General features: G+C 40.5%; 1 protein-coding gene across 4 annotated transcripts in view; it reads left to right on the top strand.

Moving 5' to 3' along the window:
• Positions 1 to 17008, top strand: part of TSPAN2 (tetraspanin 2) — a 43197-nt gene extending 26189 nt beyond the window's left edge. Inside the window, exons 3-9 of one of the 4 annotated variants that reach the window (XR_010024196.1) lie at positions 378 to 475; positions 1846 to 1920; positions 3287 to 3385; positions 4635 to 4706; positions 11214 to 11297; positions 12678 to 12880; positions 13856 to 13927. Coding sequence is in view for 2 of the 4 variants with exons in the window: in XM_063104901.1 (XP_062960971.1) it covers positions 378 to 475; positions 1846 to 1920; positions 3287 to 3385; positions 4635 to 4706; positions 11214 to 11297; positions 13856 to 13921 (494 nt within the window). In the remaining 2 variants the exon portion in view is untranslated. Of the gene's footprint in view, positions 1 to 377; positions 476 to 1845; positions 1921 to 3286; positions 3386 to 4634; positions 4707 to 11213; positions 11298 to 12677; positions 12881 to 13855 lie in introns of all 4 variants that reach the window. The other 3 variants (XR_010024197.1, XM_063104901.1, XM_063104902.1) reach the window with 3 other exon arrangements.
• Positions 17009 to 18981: the final 1973 nt, after the last annotated feature.

Genomic DNA, 18981 nt, shown 5'->3' with positions numbered 1-18981 from the left:
TGAAGGTAATAATAGTTCTTACTTCACAGGCTGTCATAAAGATTGTATTAATAAATCTACACTAGGCGCTTAACAAAGTGCCCGAAAAAATGAGCCCTAAAAATACACGTAGCTAATAGTACATTAATAGTAATGTTACTGGTGTATATTACCTTATCTCCTGGCCTTGTCAGCTGTTTTCTTGTAGCTTTCACAACCTCCTGCTGTCCACCATCTATGGTGTTGCCTTCTAAAGGTGACATTTCACACAAAACCAGTGTCTTATTTCTGTGACCTCTTCTCTCCTTAACCAAAAGCCCCCCTCTCTGTCCCACCCACTCCCTGCTTCCCAGGCACAGTCGGGCTCTGAAAGGTCTCCCCTGACCTCTTCCCTGCAGGGCTCTACGTGCTGGTTGGAGCTGGGGCCCTGATGATGGCCGTGGGGTTCTTTGGGTGCTGCGGAGCCATGCGGGAGTCACAGTGTGTGCTCGGATCAGTAAGTGGGATGCAGGGGGTGGGGTGGGGAGAAGGAGGGGATTGGTCTGAGGGGAGTCAGGATGTCTGGCATCCGAGTCCAGCTCCTCCACAGGCTCACTGAGCCCTTGGCACTCACTCCCTCTCCTTGAATCTCGGTTTCTCCATCTTTCATGTAAGAATAATATTATTTTTGTCCCTGCCTCATATGGAAAGTGCAGAAAAAATGAGGTCATTAGTGCAAAGAGGTTTAGGGAGGAAAAGTGCCTAGTAATTGTGAGGGACCATTATGATTGTTATTTAAATAATGATACTTCACAGTGGGTGAGGCAGCTAAAAGATTCCTGTAGCCAGGGAAGTGCTGTCATCTACAAGAAAAGCATTTCTGGTTGAGATTAATAACTTCATCAAACATCTCTCTTGTGGCTTATTTTAATAAACAGCCTCTGTTTTAAAAAAAAAAAAAAAAAACATCATTTCTGTTAACTGCTATATATCCAATGCCAATGTAGCCTGAGAAACAAGGAGGAGGAAGAAGAGGGGCAGGAAGAGAGAAGGTTTGTATTTCTCCACGGGGGTCGGAAACAGCGGTTTTGTTAGGCAGCCTCTCATTTCTCATTACTCATTGCCGTCTTTTGATGTTTCAACTCTGGCTGCTGCTTCTGATCTCTTGCTGTCTAAAATTTCTAACTTGTTTCTTCAGCCATCCATTCTTTCTTTCCCCTGTTGCTGAAGGTCTCTCTGTCTTATTTGTCACTGAACTTAGTTCGATCAGCACAAACCCAAGGGACCTGAACAGAAGCCGGTCCAGAAGGACCCCCGACCCCCGCACCTCCACTCCCACCTCCTCAGAGAACAGCGTCTCAAGTCACACCCTTCCCCAAGGCTAGGCCCCGCCAGTCACTCTCTGTCTCCTGACTTTATTTTATATCTTTACAGAACGTTTTTTGTTCATCAAGTATTTATTGAGCACATAGGTACCAGGCACTGTTCTAGGCAGTGGGATTTATATATCACTGCCTGAATTATTTTATTCAGTTTTTTATTTCTTTACTCATTTATCATATCTTCCCCTGTCCAATATAAGGTCCAGGATAGCAGAGACATTGGGATCTTATCTTGTTTATCACTATATATCCAGTGCCAAGGACAGTACCTGGTGCAGAATAGATGCTCAATAAATAATTGCTGACTGAATAAATGAATGAATGAATAAACTACAAGAAAGAAACAGCCATTTCATCAAGAGACTAAGGGGGCAAATGCCTCCTGGTGGATCAGTTCAAACTAATAACCCTGCCTAATGCTTTTCAAATGGAACTAGAATCAAAGAGGCTAAATTAATTGAAAAGGTATTAAACTAATGAAATTAGTATTTTCTCTCCTCTACAGTTTTTCACTTGCCTACTGGTGATATTTGCTGCTGAAGTAACCACTGGAGTATTTGCTTTTATAGGCAAGGGCGTAGTAAGTAAAAATTCCTTACAATGTTTTTTTCATGATGTTTAAAGTATTCTCTTTATGGCAAAGGATATGAGAATACCGATATTCACAATGTTACTAAGAAACCAAATAGCCCCCAAAATTATAGTTTAAGCAGAACCTTTTACGCTAGAAGTAGTGTACAGAGCTGAGCATTATGTGAGGGTGAGCGTGCATGCATATGCAAGGGGGCTTCAAAATGCTCGTGGACAGACTCATATTATTTTTTAATTCTATTTTTCCATGAATTTTTTAAAGTACCCTCATATGTGCATACATTTTGGAGGGGAGATAGTTCATAGCTTTCATTAGCTTTATAACATGGGTCTATGACTCTTAAAGAAAGGATCTCTAGTCTAAGATTATCCCCAGTTTGAAATGGGGTAAGAGCTAGATTACAGACATGAGAAAGAGGGATGAAGGAAGAACATATATCCTCATCCCTTATCAGATTGTCATCTGTCCTTAAGGCTTGGCCTGGTCAGAGGCCACATCATCCTCAGAGAATAAAGCCTGATCTGCTATGTGCCAGTGAAGCCAGTTTAGATTTGCTGCCTGACTGGAGGTGTCCCGAATAGGTGTCAGGAGAACCCACAGAGAAAGAGGCCTTCTTAGAAAGGTAAAACACACTGTGGCTTAGAGAAGAATGGAAAGGAAAAGGCAGAAAAATGGAAGCTTAGGTTTACTATATTTCAGATTAATTCACGAGCCATCAATATTGTGTTTATGAACTTATTTTATACCAAAACAGTGGTAATAATAAATGCCACCTCTTTGGGGATTTTCCTGAAGTAGCTGGTTTTATTCATAGGTTAGTTTAAATTCAGCTCCATATGGAAGTGGAATTTGAGCTTAGTACCTTTAGAGATCTCTGTGGATTTGGGGTCACATGCCCTTATATTAGATAAAGCATTCTCTAAGCTATATATATTTGAGTGCAGAAAGTTTCCTTGGTGATAAACATCTTTTAAACATGTCATGAAAGGACTTGAGTCCTTTTAACCAGTGGGGTTCCATATTGCATACGTCCCAACCTGACTGTGTATCAGAATCACCTGGGTGGAGCCCAGGGATCTGGGGTCCAATTAGGTTTAGAAACCTCTACCCTAAGAAATCTTCCTGGTCCATGAAAACTATTCTTAGTTAGTCTATCCTTCCATCTTCAAAAGCATCTTAGAATCTCCAGGATCTATAATCTGCTCCATATATGCAGAATTATCTTAAGATACAGGTAAACATATGGAAAGGCAGTATTTTTGAAGGATATGGAAGAGGAGATTTTCCTTGATGCTAAGAGGACATTTGAAACTTCCTACTCGTGGTCCCCTTAATTTTTCTGGTATTTTTTCAGGCTATACGACATGTTCAGACCATGTATGAAGAGGCTTATAATGATTACCTTAAAGACAGGGGAAAGGGAAATGGGACTCTCATTACCTTCCACTCAACAGTGAGTAACTTTACTTCTTCCTTGAAATTGCATCTTCTAAAGCTTATGCATGAGCCAGGTTCTCTCTAATCATCTGGATTAAAAATGAAAGTAAATTCAGTAAAGCCAAGCAGAAGCATCTTATTTTAGCCCACATAAGAGACATGCTCTGCATTACGTGTAGAATGCTAGAGTAGAAAGAGGTCTACCACATAGAGTTCACAAGAGGAAGTCAGGACGTGCCCAAAAGAGACAAAAGAACACAAACAAGGACAAAGAAAGCAGCCCAAGTAAACATCAGGCTCTCTCAAAAGGTGGCATTGTGGTGTAACAGAAATAAGTGTGACCTTTAAGTTAGAAAAGCTTGTTTCTAGCTCCAGCTCTGCCAGTTAACAACCTTGTGACTTTGAGCAAATTACTCAGCCTCTATGATACCCATTCAGCTTCCTCATTTGTAATATACGGTCGCAGGAGATAGCTACACTCCCTTCTGGAACATTCTGTGGGGCTGTGCTGTCAGTGGAGTGCTCAGAGCTACATACAGTTAATCAAGGAAGGCTCACAGAGGAGATGGGCAAGGCCAGAGTCATTCTGATTTCTTAAACACTGTGATATGGAGAAGTAGCTACGAACTCCTGGGCCAAATTCTTTCAGGTATCTGGTTCTTCTCTGTGATAAGAATGTCTTGGAAAGTGCCCACCATTTACATGGTTTGGCCTCAGCTGCCCCAAGGACGTCAACCAGCCCACAGGTTCCTTTGTCTTAAAGGGCCATCCCTAAGGCAAGACACCTGTTTGCTGGCCGGTCTTCAAGCCTGGTCTTTTGACCACTGGGGTTTACTGCAGCCACCTCTCCTCTCCTTCGCAGACCATCCGCAGTTAATGAGCCCTTCCTGAAGCTCACAAAACTTTTAACTCCTCAGCAGGTTAAATGACTCCTGCTCTGAAAGAAGAAATCTAAAGGCCCCAACTCCTGTCTAAAAAGCAGCAATTTACACAGACACTGTCAATTAGCTTCCTGCCTTGTTTGGGTTGCCTTGAGTCACTTCCTATCATAAAACTCAGACAGCTTTAAAAAGTCATTTTCTTGTTTTGCTAGCATGATTATGTGATTCTTCGCTCCCTTTCCAGAAATAGCAGCTTGGGTTGCCGTGACTGGGCCTCATAGCTGCTTTGCTGCATTGGCACCCTCGGCCCTTAGCAGCGATGCCCAGACTTGTAGCTGCTGCTTCTTCCTCCCATGTCCTAAAGTCTCTTTTCTGACTCTCTAGTTTCAGTGCTGTGGAAAAGAAAACTCTGAACAGGTCCAACCCACGTGCCCAAAGGAGCTTCAAGGACACAAGGTAAGCTTCTACCAGGGTTCCTACCTACACGTACATGATGGTTTTTGCCTTCAGGGTAGAGGCAGGGAGGCTCAGGTCCTACCTCCAAGGGATTCTAGGAGGCTCTCTCCCAGTGGCTTCTGTGCCTCAACCTTATTCCATGTAAAACAGATGAAACAATGCTCAGTCAGTCTCTTGGTACCCTGGGGAATGATGATAGGCTGACTTGCCAGTAAATATGCCATATTCTTATGGTATTAATTAAGCTCACCAGGGCCAGAGATGTGTGCCCCAAGAATGTTTCCCCATACCCTTCCATGGGAGTCACAGCACTGATAAATGCTTCGTTTATTAAGTGCTATGTGTCAGGCACCATGCCAGTTGCTGGGAACTCAGAGATGAAAAAGACATGATCCCTGCCCTCAGAGGTCTCACAGACTAGTTAAGGGTGATAGTGCCCTGTGAGAAGTCTGTTCAAGGTACCCTGGAAACACAGTACAGTTAGGAAAGCTTCTTAGAGGAGGGGATCCTTGAGCTGAGTTTTGATAAAGGAAGGTCATTCCAGGCCCAGAAAGCAGCAGGAACAGAGGTATGGCAGTGTGAAACTCAGGACTGTAGGAGAACAGGGAGCCCCGAGGGAATGGTGAGTGACATTTTGGGAGAGACAGGCAAAGGCATGATTTTACACCTGGAGGTTTGAGGAAGCCATTGCTTTTAACAGAGAATAAACATAATCAGTTTTGTGTTGTAGAACAAAGTACTTGGCTGCTGGATGTGAAGGGTAGAAGAGGAGGTTGGAGATTAATGGAAGGAGACCCCTTAGGTGGCACTTGTGGATGCCCCAGCAAGAGAGGATGAGGGGTTAAAGCAAGTCACAAACAGTAGGGATGAAGAGGAAGCAACAGATTCAAGAGATATTCAGGAGGTAGAACCAACAGAATGGGGTGACTTACTGAGTATAAGTAGAGAGTGAAAGGGAGGAGATTGAGATTTCCAGAGTTCTGCTTGGATGACCAGATAAGAAGAGGCTCTGCTCACTGAGAGTGGTGAATCCAGGGAAAGGAGCAGGTGCTGGAGGCAAATAAAAACTTCAGTTTGGGTCAAGTTTGTACTTTAGGTGCCTGTGGGACTTACAGGTAGTATGAGATAAAGACACAGATGTAGGAATCACAGCATAATGGCAGTAGCTGAAGTCATAGGAGTAGATGACAATACCCAGGGAGAGTATATACAGCAAGGAAAGAGTCAGGACACTGTCATTGAAGGGGTGAGCTGAGGACGAGGATCCAGAACAAGAGACTGTGAAGGATGAATCTGAGATCCAAAGAGGATCCAACAAGAATGGTATCTGGAAAGCTAAGAGAGGAGACAGTTTGCCCATAAAGTCAAATGCTGGGAAGAGAAAAGTAAACAAAGACTGAAAATTGCTGGATTTGGTGCTTAGAAGACCATTAGTGACCTTTGCCACACAGCTTCAGGGGAGTAGTTGGGCAAAGCACGGGCTCAGGGTGGGAAAGAAAGAGAACTATGGGAGTGCGGAGAGAATGATATAGATGCTTTTAGGCATTTGGCTGTGAAGGGATGGATGAGATTTTCATTTCAGCTTATGGCATGAATTGCCCACTGAACACTTACTGGGTCCTTCTGAGTTGGATGAAATGAACAAGACCTAGCACTGCCCTCAGAGTGCCCACGTCTGGCTGAGGACCACCTGAGCTACACTAGAGGGAGCACAGCAGACTCACCTGGGGCTTGGGATTCCAGGATCCACAGGAGGCTCCCCTGATATGACTGTTAGGATGAACAGGAGCTCAGAGCAGGATACTCCAGGCAGAGGGGATAGGGCAAAAGCATGCAGGCTAGAGAAAGTGGTTGTATTCAAGCAAGCACCAGCAGTGGGGAGAGGCTGAAAGCCAGGCTGCCTATGGGAGATGAGTGCTTCAAAGCGGTCAGACCAATCTGAAGGGCCTTGGGTACTTTTGTGAAGCCAAAAGTCTAGCCTTCATGCTGCTAGCTTAGGAAGCCATTGAAGATAGAGTCTGGGGTGGGATTCAAATTTTACCAAGTTTGCTCTAGTGGTGGTGTGGAGAATTGATGGAAAATGAACAGAGTGGAGCCACAGAGACCAGTTTAGGAAGGTTGCTATCCTCACTGCCAGCCAGGAGACACTAACTGATACAAGCTGGATAGAGCGGCAGGAATAGAGAGGAAAAGTTCACTTAGAAAGTGAAATCTATGGGGCTGGAGACCAGCTATATATCAGAGAAGAGGAGAGACTCCACTGCTAGGTTTCTTGCTTCACCACCTACATAGTTGATGGTTGTCATTTATTGAGTTGAGGAACAGAGGAGAAGGAGCCAATTATGGAGAAAAGAAAATGAGTTTAGTGTTTAGCATGGTGATTTTGAGGAGCCAGTGGAACTTCCAAGTGGAAATATCCAGTAGGCAGTTGGAAAATCTGGTTTGTGGCTCAGGAGAGAGGTTTGAATGTGGGTACTTTCTGGGAATCTTAAAGCTAGAGATATGAATTTGACTCATTAGATTTGGAAGAAAAGAAGGACAAGGCTAGAACTCCTGGGAACAACATTTGAGGGTGGGCAGAAGAGTTGCCAAATAAGGAAACTAGAAGGAGCAGCCAGACACAAGTGAGGAGACACCACGGGACGGGGAGGGAATAGTCACCAGGGCTGGGTGCTGCTGTTGAGGTCAGTTCAGGATTTATCAGCTACCTGCCTTATTTTAGGCACTATGGACACAAAGAGAAAGAAAAGAAAAAGAAAAAGTCTCTACTCACAAAGAATTTGCAGTCTCATAGGAGAGGTGAACACAGACATAGATAGAGTGCAGTAATAGAGGTATGTACAGTGTGTGCATGGTGCCGTGGACGCACAGAGGGGAAGGCACTTAGGAGGGGCCAGAGGTTGGGGCTGGGGGAAGGCTGCCTGGAGGTATACCTGGAGGTATGTCTCAGCTAAATCCTCAAGAATGAGAAGGAATAATGCAAGCATTGTGCAGAAGGGAGGGAAGGCCTGCCTGCACAGGGAACAGCAGAAGAAACAGCCCAGAGGCAGAAACATGATGGGTTTTGTGTGGGGAAACTAACAGCCTAGTAGGGTCCACTAAGGTAACCACTGAAAAGCTGACAGGATTTGCATTTAAGGAAGTAACTGGTGACTTGGTGCAAGGACTGGAGTGAAGACAGAACCCAGGTTTGCAGGAAATGAGATGTGAAGAGAGGGGGCACCCTTTCGAGTTGTTTGGCTCAAGGCAAAGGGCATGAAAAGAGAGTTCATAAAAGATGAAACTCAAATTACCATTAAAAACATAAAAAGCATAGGCAATGAAAAGTTATCTCAAAAATTAATAGCAAATTGAAATGAAAGAGATGCTGTTGTTTAACCTATGAGATTGACCAAGTTTTTATTTTTTTATTTTTTTTTTTTTCTCCCCCTTAATAATGGCATACAGTTTTGGCAAGAATGACATGAAATGAGAATTTTCAGAGAAATTGGTACAATAGTTTTAGAGGTCAGTATGACTGTATAAGACTAGAGGGTTAAATATGTTCATGCCCTCTGATCCAGAAATTCCACTTCTTAGAATTTATTCTAAGTAAAAGGAATCAGAAATGTGGACAGAGATTTTTGTACAACAGTATTTATTGCAGTGTTATTCATAAGAACAAAATACTGAATAGGCCCTTAATATGTGACAATAGAGGATTTTTTAAATAAATTATGGTACATTCATATGATGAAATGTTTTACAGCCATTAAAAATCATGGTTCCAAGGGATTTTTAGTGAAACAAGACATTTTTGAAGTTGTAATGTGAAGTTTAAAAAGGACACAGTTGAATATAAAGAATGAACTAAGTGTGTGGGTGCGTTTGCATGTGTAAGAACCACAAACAATGTCAGTTCTTATTTTTAGTGGAGGCAGTACTGATGTTTCTTATTTTCTTTTTTTTAAACATCTGTTTTCCAAATTTCTGCAGTAAGCGTGTATTCTTTTTCTGACCAAGTAAAGCCAATACGTATTTTCTTAGTTCGTCTTTCACAAAAAGAAGGTGACTGTGAAGGAAAGGAGGGACTCGAGAAGTCCTATGGGCAGACCTAGAGAAGGAAAGTATCGTGAGAGGGTTTTTGTTTGTTTTAGATCGAGGAACTTGAGCATGGTGTTATATGATGAGTGGAAAAGTCAATGGAGGAGAGGCTGAATGCATAGGAAGGAAAGGAGGGAACTGGCTTCCTGAGGAGATGAGAGGGGATGAGACCCAGGGCCAGCTAAGGAGTTAACTTGAGAAGGGCACCTCTTGGTCTCTGACAAGAGGAAAGAAGTCAGGAGTGGTGCTGCCTTGCTCCGTCTGTGTGTGCGCTGCCTACACCGGTGCCTGGCACTGAAGGGAAGGAGCATGTAAACGTGTCGGTGCAGGAGGGAAAGGCTGGAAGACTTGCTATAGGTTGGCTCTCATTTTCTCCAGTAAGTAAAAGGAGCCACTGTCCAGAGCAGTGGTTTTCAAGCTTTTACCAGAGTGTATTATTTTTGTGGGTCTATGTCCTTCTGGAAACTGTGAGCTCCCTGAGAGCAGAAGAAATCACGTCTTACTGTCTCCATGTCTCCTACCCGATTCCAGTAACCGATGCAAGCTAGCTGCTCAAGAAATGTTGGTGGAATTAATGAATGATGAATGAATGCAGTATGATACGAGGCATAAGGAGAATGGTGAGGGTTTCATATAGCTTACGGGGGTATCCGAGGGAGCTGACCAGTGACAAGCAGAAGGACCTGAGCAGCCCGAGGATACAGTTGGGTTGAGAGCATACCTCGACTCCAGAGGACTCCAAACAGGAGCTTTTGCAGCCGGGAAACCAATAATGGTCACAGATGACCTGCTCCGCTCCCTACCCAATTTCTCCCCCATCCATGAAGATCCTTTGAATCCATCCTGCATGGGTTTGTTATGGGCACAGATGAAAGCATAGAGACCCGTCCCAGGTCACCTCAGGCACCGTAGGAGAGAATGGTCTTTTTTTTTTTTTTTTTTTTTTTTTTGGTGGTGGTGGTTGTTTTTCTAATAAATGCTTTATTTTATTTATTTTTTTATTTTTTATTTATTAGTAGTATATTCATTCTTATAAATCATGATACTTCTTTGTGCCCTTTACCCAAGCCATCACTTCCCAAACTCCCTGCCTCCCTCCCCGCCATCTCTAGTATTCTTAGGATTGTTCTCTCCTTCTGAAAGTTCAACATATTGTTGTGGTCTCTTTCTTTCTTTCCTTCCTTCCTTCCTTCTTCCCTTTTTTCTTCCCTCCCTCCCTCCCTCCGCCCCTTCCTAGCAGCCAGTTATGAGTGAGAACATGTGGTGTTTCTGTTTCTTTTTCTGGCTTATTTCACTTAACATAATTTTTTCCAGACTTATCCATGTTGTTGCAAAAGGCAGAATTTCATTCTTTTTTATGGCTGAATAGTATTCCATTGTGTGTATATACCACATTTTCTTTATCCAGTTGTCCATCAATGGACACTTAAGTTGGTTCCATATTTTGGCTGTTGTAAATAGAGCTGCAATGAACATGGGACTGCAGGTGTCCCTTTGACATGACGATTTCCATTCCTTTGGATATATGCCCAGTGGTGGGATTGCTGGATCATATGGTTACTCTACCTGTAGTTGTTTGATTAAAAAGACCCAAAATAACAAATGCTGGCAAGGATATAGGGAAAGGGGAACTCTTCTACACTGTTGGTGGGACTGTAAATTAGCGCAGCCATTATGGACAACAGTATGAAAGTTTCTCAAAGAACTACAGATAGAACTACCATATAAATGCTTTATTTTAAAGTTCAGCATTATACAGTGTAATTGTTTTTCATGTTCCTTTACCAATTTGGCTTTCCTAAGTCTTGGCTTTTCTTTATTTAATTTGAACCTTTATAGACTTTTTAGTTTCTTAATAGGTAATGCCTAACTTGCATAGTAAATTAGATCAAGTACATAGAAAGTCCTTTAGGGAGGGGGGAAGAAGAACAGGAAAAGGGTCATGAAAATCAACTGCAATGTATATTGAGAAGAGAAAATAAAATAAAAAATTTTTAAAATTTTAAAAAAGAAAGTCCTTTAAGCTATAAATGACAATACAAATCCAAGGGGTTATTATTTTAGGGATTTTTTACTTTTTTTTTTTTTTTTTTCTGAAAGTAAGAAGAGGACGCAAATTTTTAAATATCTCAGATCCCAGAGAAATAGCTTCCTCCAGCCAGATTTCAGGGCCCTGAAGCAGCCACTGCCTAAATAGGAAAGTCCCACCAGAAGGAGAGGATTGTATTTTTCCCAAAACCTACATTTTTGCTTTAAGCTTGTCAGGATGATGTTATCCAAGAGGAATGGTTTAAATATGAGCAGAAGCTGACATGGATTAACCCTCACAGGATGTTCTGCAGAGAAGGAAAGGATTGGATCAGGGTGATGATTCACACATACAATCAGTTTTTATTCCTGACTTCTTTTCTTTTTCCAAAACAGAATTGCATTGATGAAATTGAGACCATAATCAGTGTTAACCTCCAGCTCATTGGAATTGTCGGTATTGGAATTGCAGGTCTCACGGTGAGAAAGTTCCAGAACTTACCTATTTTGCCCTCTAAGAAGCCTTGAACCTTTGTATCTTATTTTTGTTCAAGCGTGATGTGGCAGTATATTGAGATAATTTTCATAAAGGACAAAGACATTTGTTCACAGCCATCTTCTAAGAACAAAGCTAATTAAATATATCAATCCTTAGTCCCATAAAATATGATAAGTTTCAACTTTTACCTAATTATAACCTTGAGTTTATCACTGTGATAGATAACTTCACATTTCAAGGCCACCAATGTTAACCTAGATAAGTGATTTTCAATTCTGGGTCTCTTCTTACTGTTAGAAATTCAAAATAATATCAGGTTAATCTCTCTCACCTGTGATTTGAAGAGGCGGCATGGCATAGTAATTAATCAGGGTGAGCTCTGGCATCACACAGTCTGGATTTAACTCCTGACTTCACGACTTACAAGTCCTGGGATCATAGAAAATTTTCTTAATTTCCCTGTGCTTTAATTCCCTCATCTGGAAAATGGGGATTTTAATATACCAACCTCATAAGATTGTTGTGAAGATTAAATGGGATACTACATGTAAAGTATTATTAAAAATTAATATATATAAAGTGTCTGGAACATATCGCACTCAATAAATGCTAGATCTCTGAATAATTTGAGTGTTCCCAAACCCAGAATCCAGGCAAAGGGAACAGTTTATGAGAAGGTGAGAAGCATAGTGTATCCAGGCACCTGTAGGTGGCCCAGCACTTCTAAAATACAAAAGAAGAGTGTGCGGGAAGAATTGATAGCAGCAGATGGGTATAGTAGGAGCAGGAAGAGGTGGCACTAGAGAGGGTGTCAGATCTACTCGCTGAGGTCTTTATGAGCCCTTTCAAGAGGCTGAATTTTATCCTTAAGGAGAGAGGAGCTGCCAAGGGTTAGAAGGACTTGTGGTGCAAGATGGAGGAAAGGTTGAAGGGAGGCAAGATTGGAATCAGGGAGGCCAGTTCAGAGGTGATTTCCATTGTCCAGGGGTTGGGTGATAATAGCTAATGCTAAGACAGCACTTACTCTCTGGCCTTCTCTATATAATGGCCTAAACAAAGGTGGGGGCTGTGGGAATTGTGGGGAAATCAATGAATTGGCAGCTCTCAGGAGACACGCAAACACCTTTCTCCTTTTCTGTATTAGAGCACAGGGTGGAGGCAGTGGCAGGGGTGGGAGGAGTGTCTGGGAATATTACGCTGAGGGCCTCCAAAACCAGGGACATCTCTCAGGCCCTCCCCACCTGCTCTGGGGTTAGCCTGGTTGCAAGTCTGCAGCTCCCTACGGACAATCCTGAGGCAGGAGGTTTGAAAAAGTGCTGTATAATGAAGGTATCAAACAGACTCTCCTAACAATTCTGTAGCCTCAACAAATGAACCATCTAGAAGCCATTACCCCTGACTCATGTCAGCAGCAGGCTGAGACTGAAGTACTGTCTTTCTGAGCGATCCCTTCAGAGTACAACCAGGATGAAGTAAGGGTTGCATCCAACCTTACATCCATGGTAAAGGGGGAAATGCCCTCCGTGAATCAGCACTTCCGGGGTTTCTTTATTTTCTTTATAAGGTAAGAGTTGCACAGTAATCAGTTAACCAAATGTCCAGTAGGTGTCTCCCTTGCCGCACATTGTTACTGAGTTCTGTCCGCCAGACGCTTGTAATCCTACTCCTTACCTAAGTCTACCCCTTCCCTTCCCAAACAGCTGATCATTCATGCCCTGTTAATTTAGCATTTACAGAGCCTAGTTTGACTTTGGATAGGATTAAGAGAAGCACAGTGCTATGGTACCAATTTTTTAAAACAAATGTTGACAGTAGATTATAAAATGGTGCCCACCAGTAGAGTTTCAAGGGCTCTGCAAAATTATAAGGGAAAAGATTGAGGACAAAAAGTATCTTTTGGCATTCTTCTGTACAAACCATATAAGTGGATATGGATTTAGCCCAAGTATTTTGCTTGTCAGAGAGCTAGCCAAGAAGCAGATGTCAGTGATGTCATAGTTCAAACACCTCAATTTATGCTTTGGTAAAACTATTGAGTTAAACAGTGAAGCATCATTTGCACTTAGAAATTGACCAGAAATTAAAATATGCTCCCCTTTTTAATATGTGGTTACTGTTGTGAAAATTTAAAGCTTTTCCAACAATAAACTATTTAGACCACAAGCATATTCAAACAACAAGTGGTTATGAACACATTTTTCAAAATAGTTATATAAAAGAGATCTGGGATTAACCTAAAATACAGGATTCCAAAACAAGTAGTGTTTCATTCAGTCTTTCACAATTAAGAACTGTTTCATAAGCCAGAAACAGAGCCCTTTTCTTAAAGCAGAGTCTTGTTACTTGTTAACAATAATAATATAGCGATATATTTTAAGCAGAGTTAAAATGGAAGTCTTTACCCAGTAGCCATTTATAACCAGTAATTATTGGTTGTAATTATTTGTTAACTTGAGTTAGACATCCAGGCAGTTTGCTGACCTTTTCATCAATCAGTACACATCTGAAAGTCCCTAACAAGTGGTTCCTTCTGTTTCAGATCTTTGGCATGATATTCAGCATGGTCCTTTGCTGTGCGATACGAAACTCACGAGATGTGATATGAAGCTACTTCTACGTGAAAATTGCAATCTGCAGCTTTCATACCAAATGTCACAGGAGCTGTCTCTCAGCTCATTTTTAATATTCAAAGGACATTAGGATCTAAAATAATTCGCTGTCATTTGTACATTTGCACATGTATGTATGTTTGGCTCATTACTGGTTTACTCCTTGAGTGAATGCTTGTGTGTTGACTGAGAGTATATTCATGTGTGATCTGTGTGTTTCTGGTGTATGCATTATACATATTGAAATCTGTTTGCTGGGAATTCCTGGTTCTTTTTATGTAAGAGTAACAACCTATTTAAGTCTCAGAAAAATATTTTTTAAAAGTTTTGAGAAATGTTTAAAACTTAGCTATTCAGAAAAAGTGATAATAGGTCAGTTTCTCAGACACTAGCCATTGAAAGTTAGATACAGAGAATTCAGGGATTTCTAGTTAACGGAAGCAATAAGCTATAGGAACTGAGAGATCATAGACGGAGTGTTAAAATTGACTATGTCTGAGTTGAGTGTAAGGGTTTCCTGGGATTTTTTTATATATACTTGTTCTCCCCAGAATACAGTAAACCACAGTTTTAGAACTAAACATATCTGTAAAACTAAATATAGCATGGAAAATCTAATTTGAATAAGTCATGCTTCCCTAGTATTTAAAAACAAAAAACCTCCTTCTGGAAAGAGTAGTCACACAGACAATCATGTGCACTATAAAAGTGTTTATAGGACTGAAAAAAAAAACTTAAGGAAATATTTTTGTTGTCATACAAAGACCTGTAAATATTGCTTTATTACTTTTCTTTTCTGACTTTGTTCTGAGCTAATGCAACCCTCACATCCTCAAAAAGACTTATCTCAGACTCTTCTGTGTTTCTCCAAAGGACAGAAAGACTAAAGCAAGAGGTCTGGCAGTTGCAAATTGTGGGAAAGAGATTTTTTTTTTTTTTTTTTTTTTTTAAAGATGACCGGTAAGGGGATCTTAACCCTTGACTTGGTGATGTCAGCACCATGCTTACCCAGTGAGCTAACCGGCCGTCCCTATATGGGATCCGAACCCGTGGCCTTGGTGTTATCAGCACCACACTCTCCTGAGTGAGCCACGGGCCGGCCCAGGAAAGAGAATTTTTACTGTCATTGTATTTTTGAAATACCTCATAACTTGGGTTTACATATTTTCCTAATTTTTTGTATTTTTCCTATTTATTCACCTAGACAAATCTTTTTCATAGATTAAGAACTATAATTTTCACCACTTAAATAAAACAAAGTCCTTCATAATTCAAATATTTTATGAGCATACTTGGCCAAACCAAAATAAACAAAGAAAACCATCTTCTCCTAGTTGTGTGCATACAACAGAGAAAACTTAAGGAGACAAAAATACTTCTATACACACACACAACACAAATATGTTCTTTCTGTGCAAGTCTCCTATGAAAATGAAATTTTCAGGGTCTGTTTTGGTCTTAATGCTTGATTTTAAGTATGTAAACCCAAATTTAGGTTCTAAATTGGCATATTTGTCAGTAATTTTTAACAACTTGGTACATTTAGTGAATCATGGAATTTTTTAATTGCACTTTAAGAGGCGATGCAAAAGTGAAAGTATGAAGGATTTTGGAAACCCCTGGGTTAACTTTTATACATGTGAGAACACAAGTCTATGGGCGGACATTAAAGCAAAGTGTTGTGCTCCCAAGAAACTTCTACAAAACATTTTGCTGAGAAGACATAACTGCTTGAAATAGTTCCACTCCCATAAAGAACCACATTTCTCTTTCTGCCATGCTTGCTACTGCTACTAACCTTGGAGGAAACTTTTCTAGAAAAATGAGTCAGATTGGAAGCAAGCTAAAAACTTAATTGTGCATTGCTACTTTACTGTATCTGTAGCTAAAGAAAAGATTATTTTAAGAAAATCAATTCATGAAATAGATGTTTGTGACCCAGTAGTTGAGAAATGTAACCTTTTAAGTAAAGAATAGACAGTGCATCTCTACTAGTGGCTTTAGTTCATCTGTCTGCCTGAAGACAGGAAATAGGCCCAAGTGCATACTCAGGTTCCAGCTCAGAATCATCTCTGATGCTGCAAAAGTGAGTTTTATTCCCTATCTGAATTAGCAATTTTAAAGAAGACTACAGTAGTTAAAAGTGGAAAAATAGAAATAATTTTTAAAAATTTTTTAATTGAAAAAAAAAGCAGAAGAGCAGAGATCTGTTCCCCATATGATTAATGTCCCCCTTTTTGGGATAAGCTTTCCACAATATGAGCCATGAGTAAAATTGGAGAATTCTACCACTACACACACACACACACACACACACACACACACACATACGTACACACATGCACACAGATAAATAGATATCTGTGTGTGAAGAGGTATATGTATATCTATATATAGATATATATTCCCTACATATATCTTTGAATCTATATATATCTTGAGTACATATCTTTTATATATACATATATATGAATATGTGTATACACATATACATGTGTGTGTGTGTGTTTGTGTGTGTGTGTGTGTATGTACACGCACGTATACATATATTTTTGGTTATTTCTCTTTCTCTGAACTAATTTCAGATGAGGCCCAAACATTTTCTTAAGACTCTGCCAAGTCATTGAATTAAAATTTCTTAATGATGGGCCGGGCCCCTGGCTCACTCAGGAGAGTGAGACGCTGATAGCGCCAAGGCCGTGGGTTCATATCCTATATGGGGATGGCCAGTGCGCTCACTGGCTGAGTGTGATGTGGATGGCACCGAGCCAACGGTTGTGATCCCCTTACCGGTCAAAAAAAATTTCTTAAATGATGAAATATTTTAAGTTATTTAAAATTAAATTTTCTATGTACTGAAATTGCTTGTTTGATTTATCATAAAGTCCTATTATATCCTTCTACACACCTTCACACAACTTATCTAAATGTCCAACTATCAAATAACCCAAACAATATGGTAAAAAATGAAACAGAGTGGTAACCGTTCTATACTACTGCTATTGGGAGCTGGGCTTAAAAGCAACACACTAATGATTTTCATTTTGTATAGCTGTTTTTCAGTTAATACTTCTCACCTAAATTATACATCTTTTCTCCAGAACAGCTTTGTTGTTCATTGTTCAATCTGTAAAACTGGACACTAATGCAGGGTCCAATGTGGTGGTCCCCCATGCAGTCAGCAACAATAGTTGCTCTCCTTTCCCTGGGAGCAGTGCTGATAGGTTTGGCTGGGTAAGAATGAGGCTGGTGGGAAGATAGCAGTGAAGGAGATAGCTGGGTTCCCTTCTGAAATAAGTTTATCAAAGATTAAAAGGAAGTGGCACCCTCCTGTCCTGGGTAAAATGTGGTTTCCATGGCCCTAAGTGCAGCCACTGGGGTTCAGCAGGTGAACTTCACTCCAGCCTTGCTGTTTCATGGCCCCCTTAACATCCTCTTTGGTCACTATCTCCTCGATTTCAGCAACCCCGTTTTCACCACCCCTGGGAGGGAGCACTCGTGGGCCATTGAAGCTAGTAGATAAACAACATCATCTTAGTTCGGGCTCATCAAAATCAAATTGTGTTAAGGTATATCTTAAGAGGGACAAAAGTTACTTGCTTTCAACATAACTTCATTTTTTACTTTGAACTGTACCTGTAAGGTATTATATTTAGGTGTCCTTTGAAAGGTGAAAAGATTACACCAGAGGCCGGCCTGTGGCTCACTCAGAGTGCGGTGCTGAAAAGATTACACCAATGCAGAATTTTTTTTTTTTTTTTTTTTTTGGTATCCTCATTATAAAAATGAAGGCTAAATACATTCCAGGAATCCACTGCTCAGATGGCTATCTCTTGGGGGCAAAGAAAGCATGAAGAAATGGAATTAACATGTCCTGAATATTGCAAAGCGTAATCTATGCTGATTTCATAGTTTTTAGCTGATGTACCAAAAACCCTTCCAAAGCTTTTGCATTTGTTGTTAGGTTTGTTGGGGTTTTTTTGTTGTTTGTTTTTCTTTTTTCTGTATAATTCATGATGTTTTTATTTATATTAAGTAGAAGAAATTTAAGTTTATTGAAAGAAATAACCGATATAAAGTGCTTAGCACACCTAGCAATTTGTGAGTATTAGCTCTTGTTATAGTAGATACTCTGATAGGAGAGTTTTTTTAATTATAAGTCATACAGTTTTCTAGAAATCATGCATAACTGAAGATACTTCTATATAATATCAGTTATCTATTTGAACACATTCATTTGTTGAATTAATGAATAGCTTTTGATATGTTTCCCAATTCTATTTTAATTCAAAAACTTGATATCAATAGCCATAGCCAGAGTCTCTATACTTGTCTTTGGGCCTACTCTACCTTGTAAGATGAAACCCACACTAATACTGGAATTGGTTTTTCACTTTGTTTGGGGATTACTGTTTTGTGCATTTGAAAAAAATTCTGTGTAAGAATACTGATATGTTAAGATGGGCAAGACAAGTCTCTGCTGTCAAGGAGCTTAAAGTGGAGAAAAGCAGGCAGGTATATTACCATGAGATAAGTAGTATGATAATCATTATCCCTGAGTGGACCCACTCAAACTTGCTGGGGGTGGTCAGGGGAGAGAGGTTTCCTTAATGTTGGAATCTCTAAACTAAGTCCTGAAGAACCTATTAATTAGCCAAGTCAAAAGTAGGAGGGGTAGATTAAGTCCCCAGTGATAAATTAAAGTTTAGAAAATTGGAATCTTCTTCTCTAGTAAATTAAAACCCACAATTCCTTACTCTCCACGCATTTCTTTATCTCAGCCTGGAGAGTCTTTTATAGCTGCCTGCATTCCTTTGGTGGCTGCCATCTAAACTGTATTTTACTAAACTGAGTGTAATTCCTTAGGACATCCAAGGAATTATTAACATAAACCCATGTTTCTCATATGCTTTACATTTAACAGTTTCTAAAGGGCCAATAGCACACATAAGGTGATCACAGCACTAGCTCTTCTTTCACAAAGTTAGATTCTTCACCACTACAGCATCAAGCGAAATTACCAAGCAAGAGTACAATCCAGACCTGCATTACTGTT

Source organism: Cynocephalus volans, chromosome 8 (genome assembly GCF_027409185.1).
Source record: "Cynocephalus volans isolate mCynVol1 chromosome 8, mCynVol1.pri, whole genome shotgun sequence".
Lineage (NCBI taxonomy): Eukaryota > Metazoa > Chordata > Mammalia > Dermoptera > Cynocephalidae > Cynocephalus > Cynocephalus volans.
The sequence above is the reverse complement of the archived record's forward strand: the minus strand, read 5'-3'. Positions and strand labels throughout refer to the sequence as shown.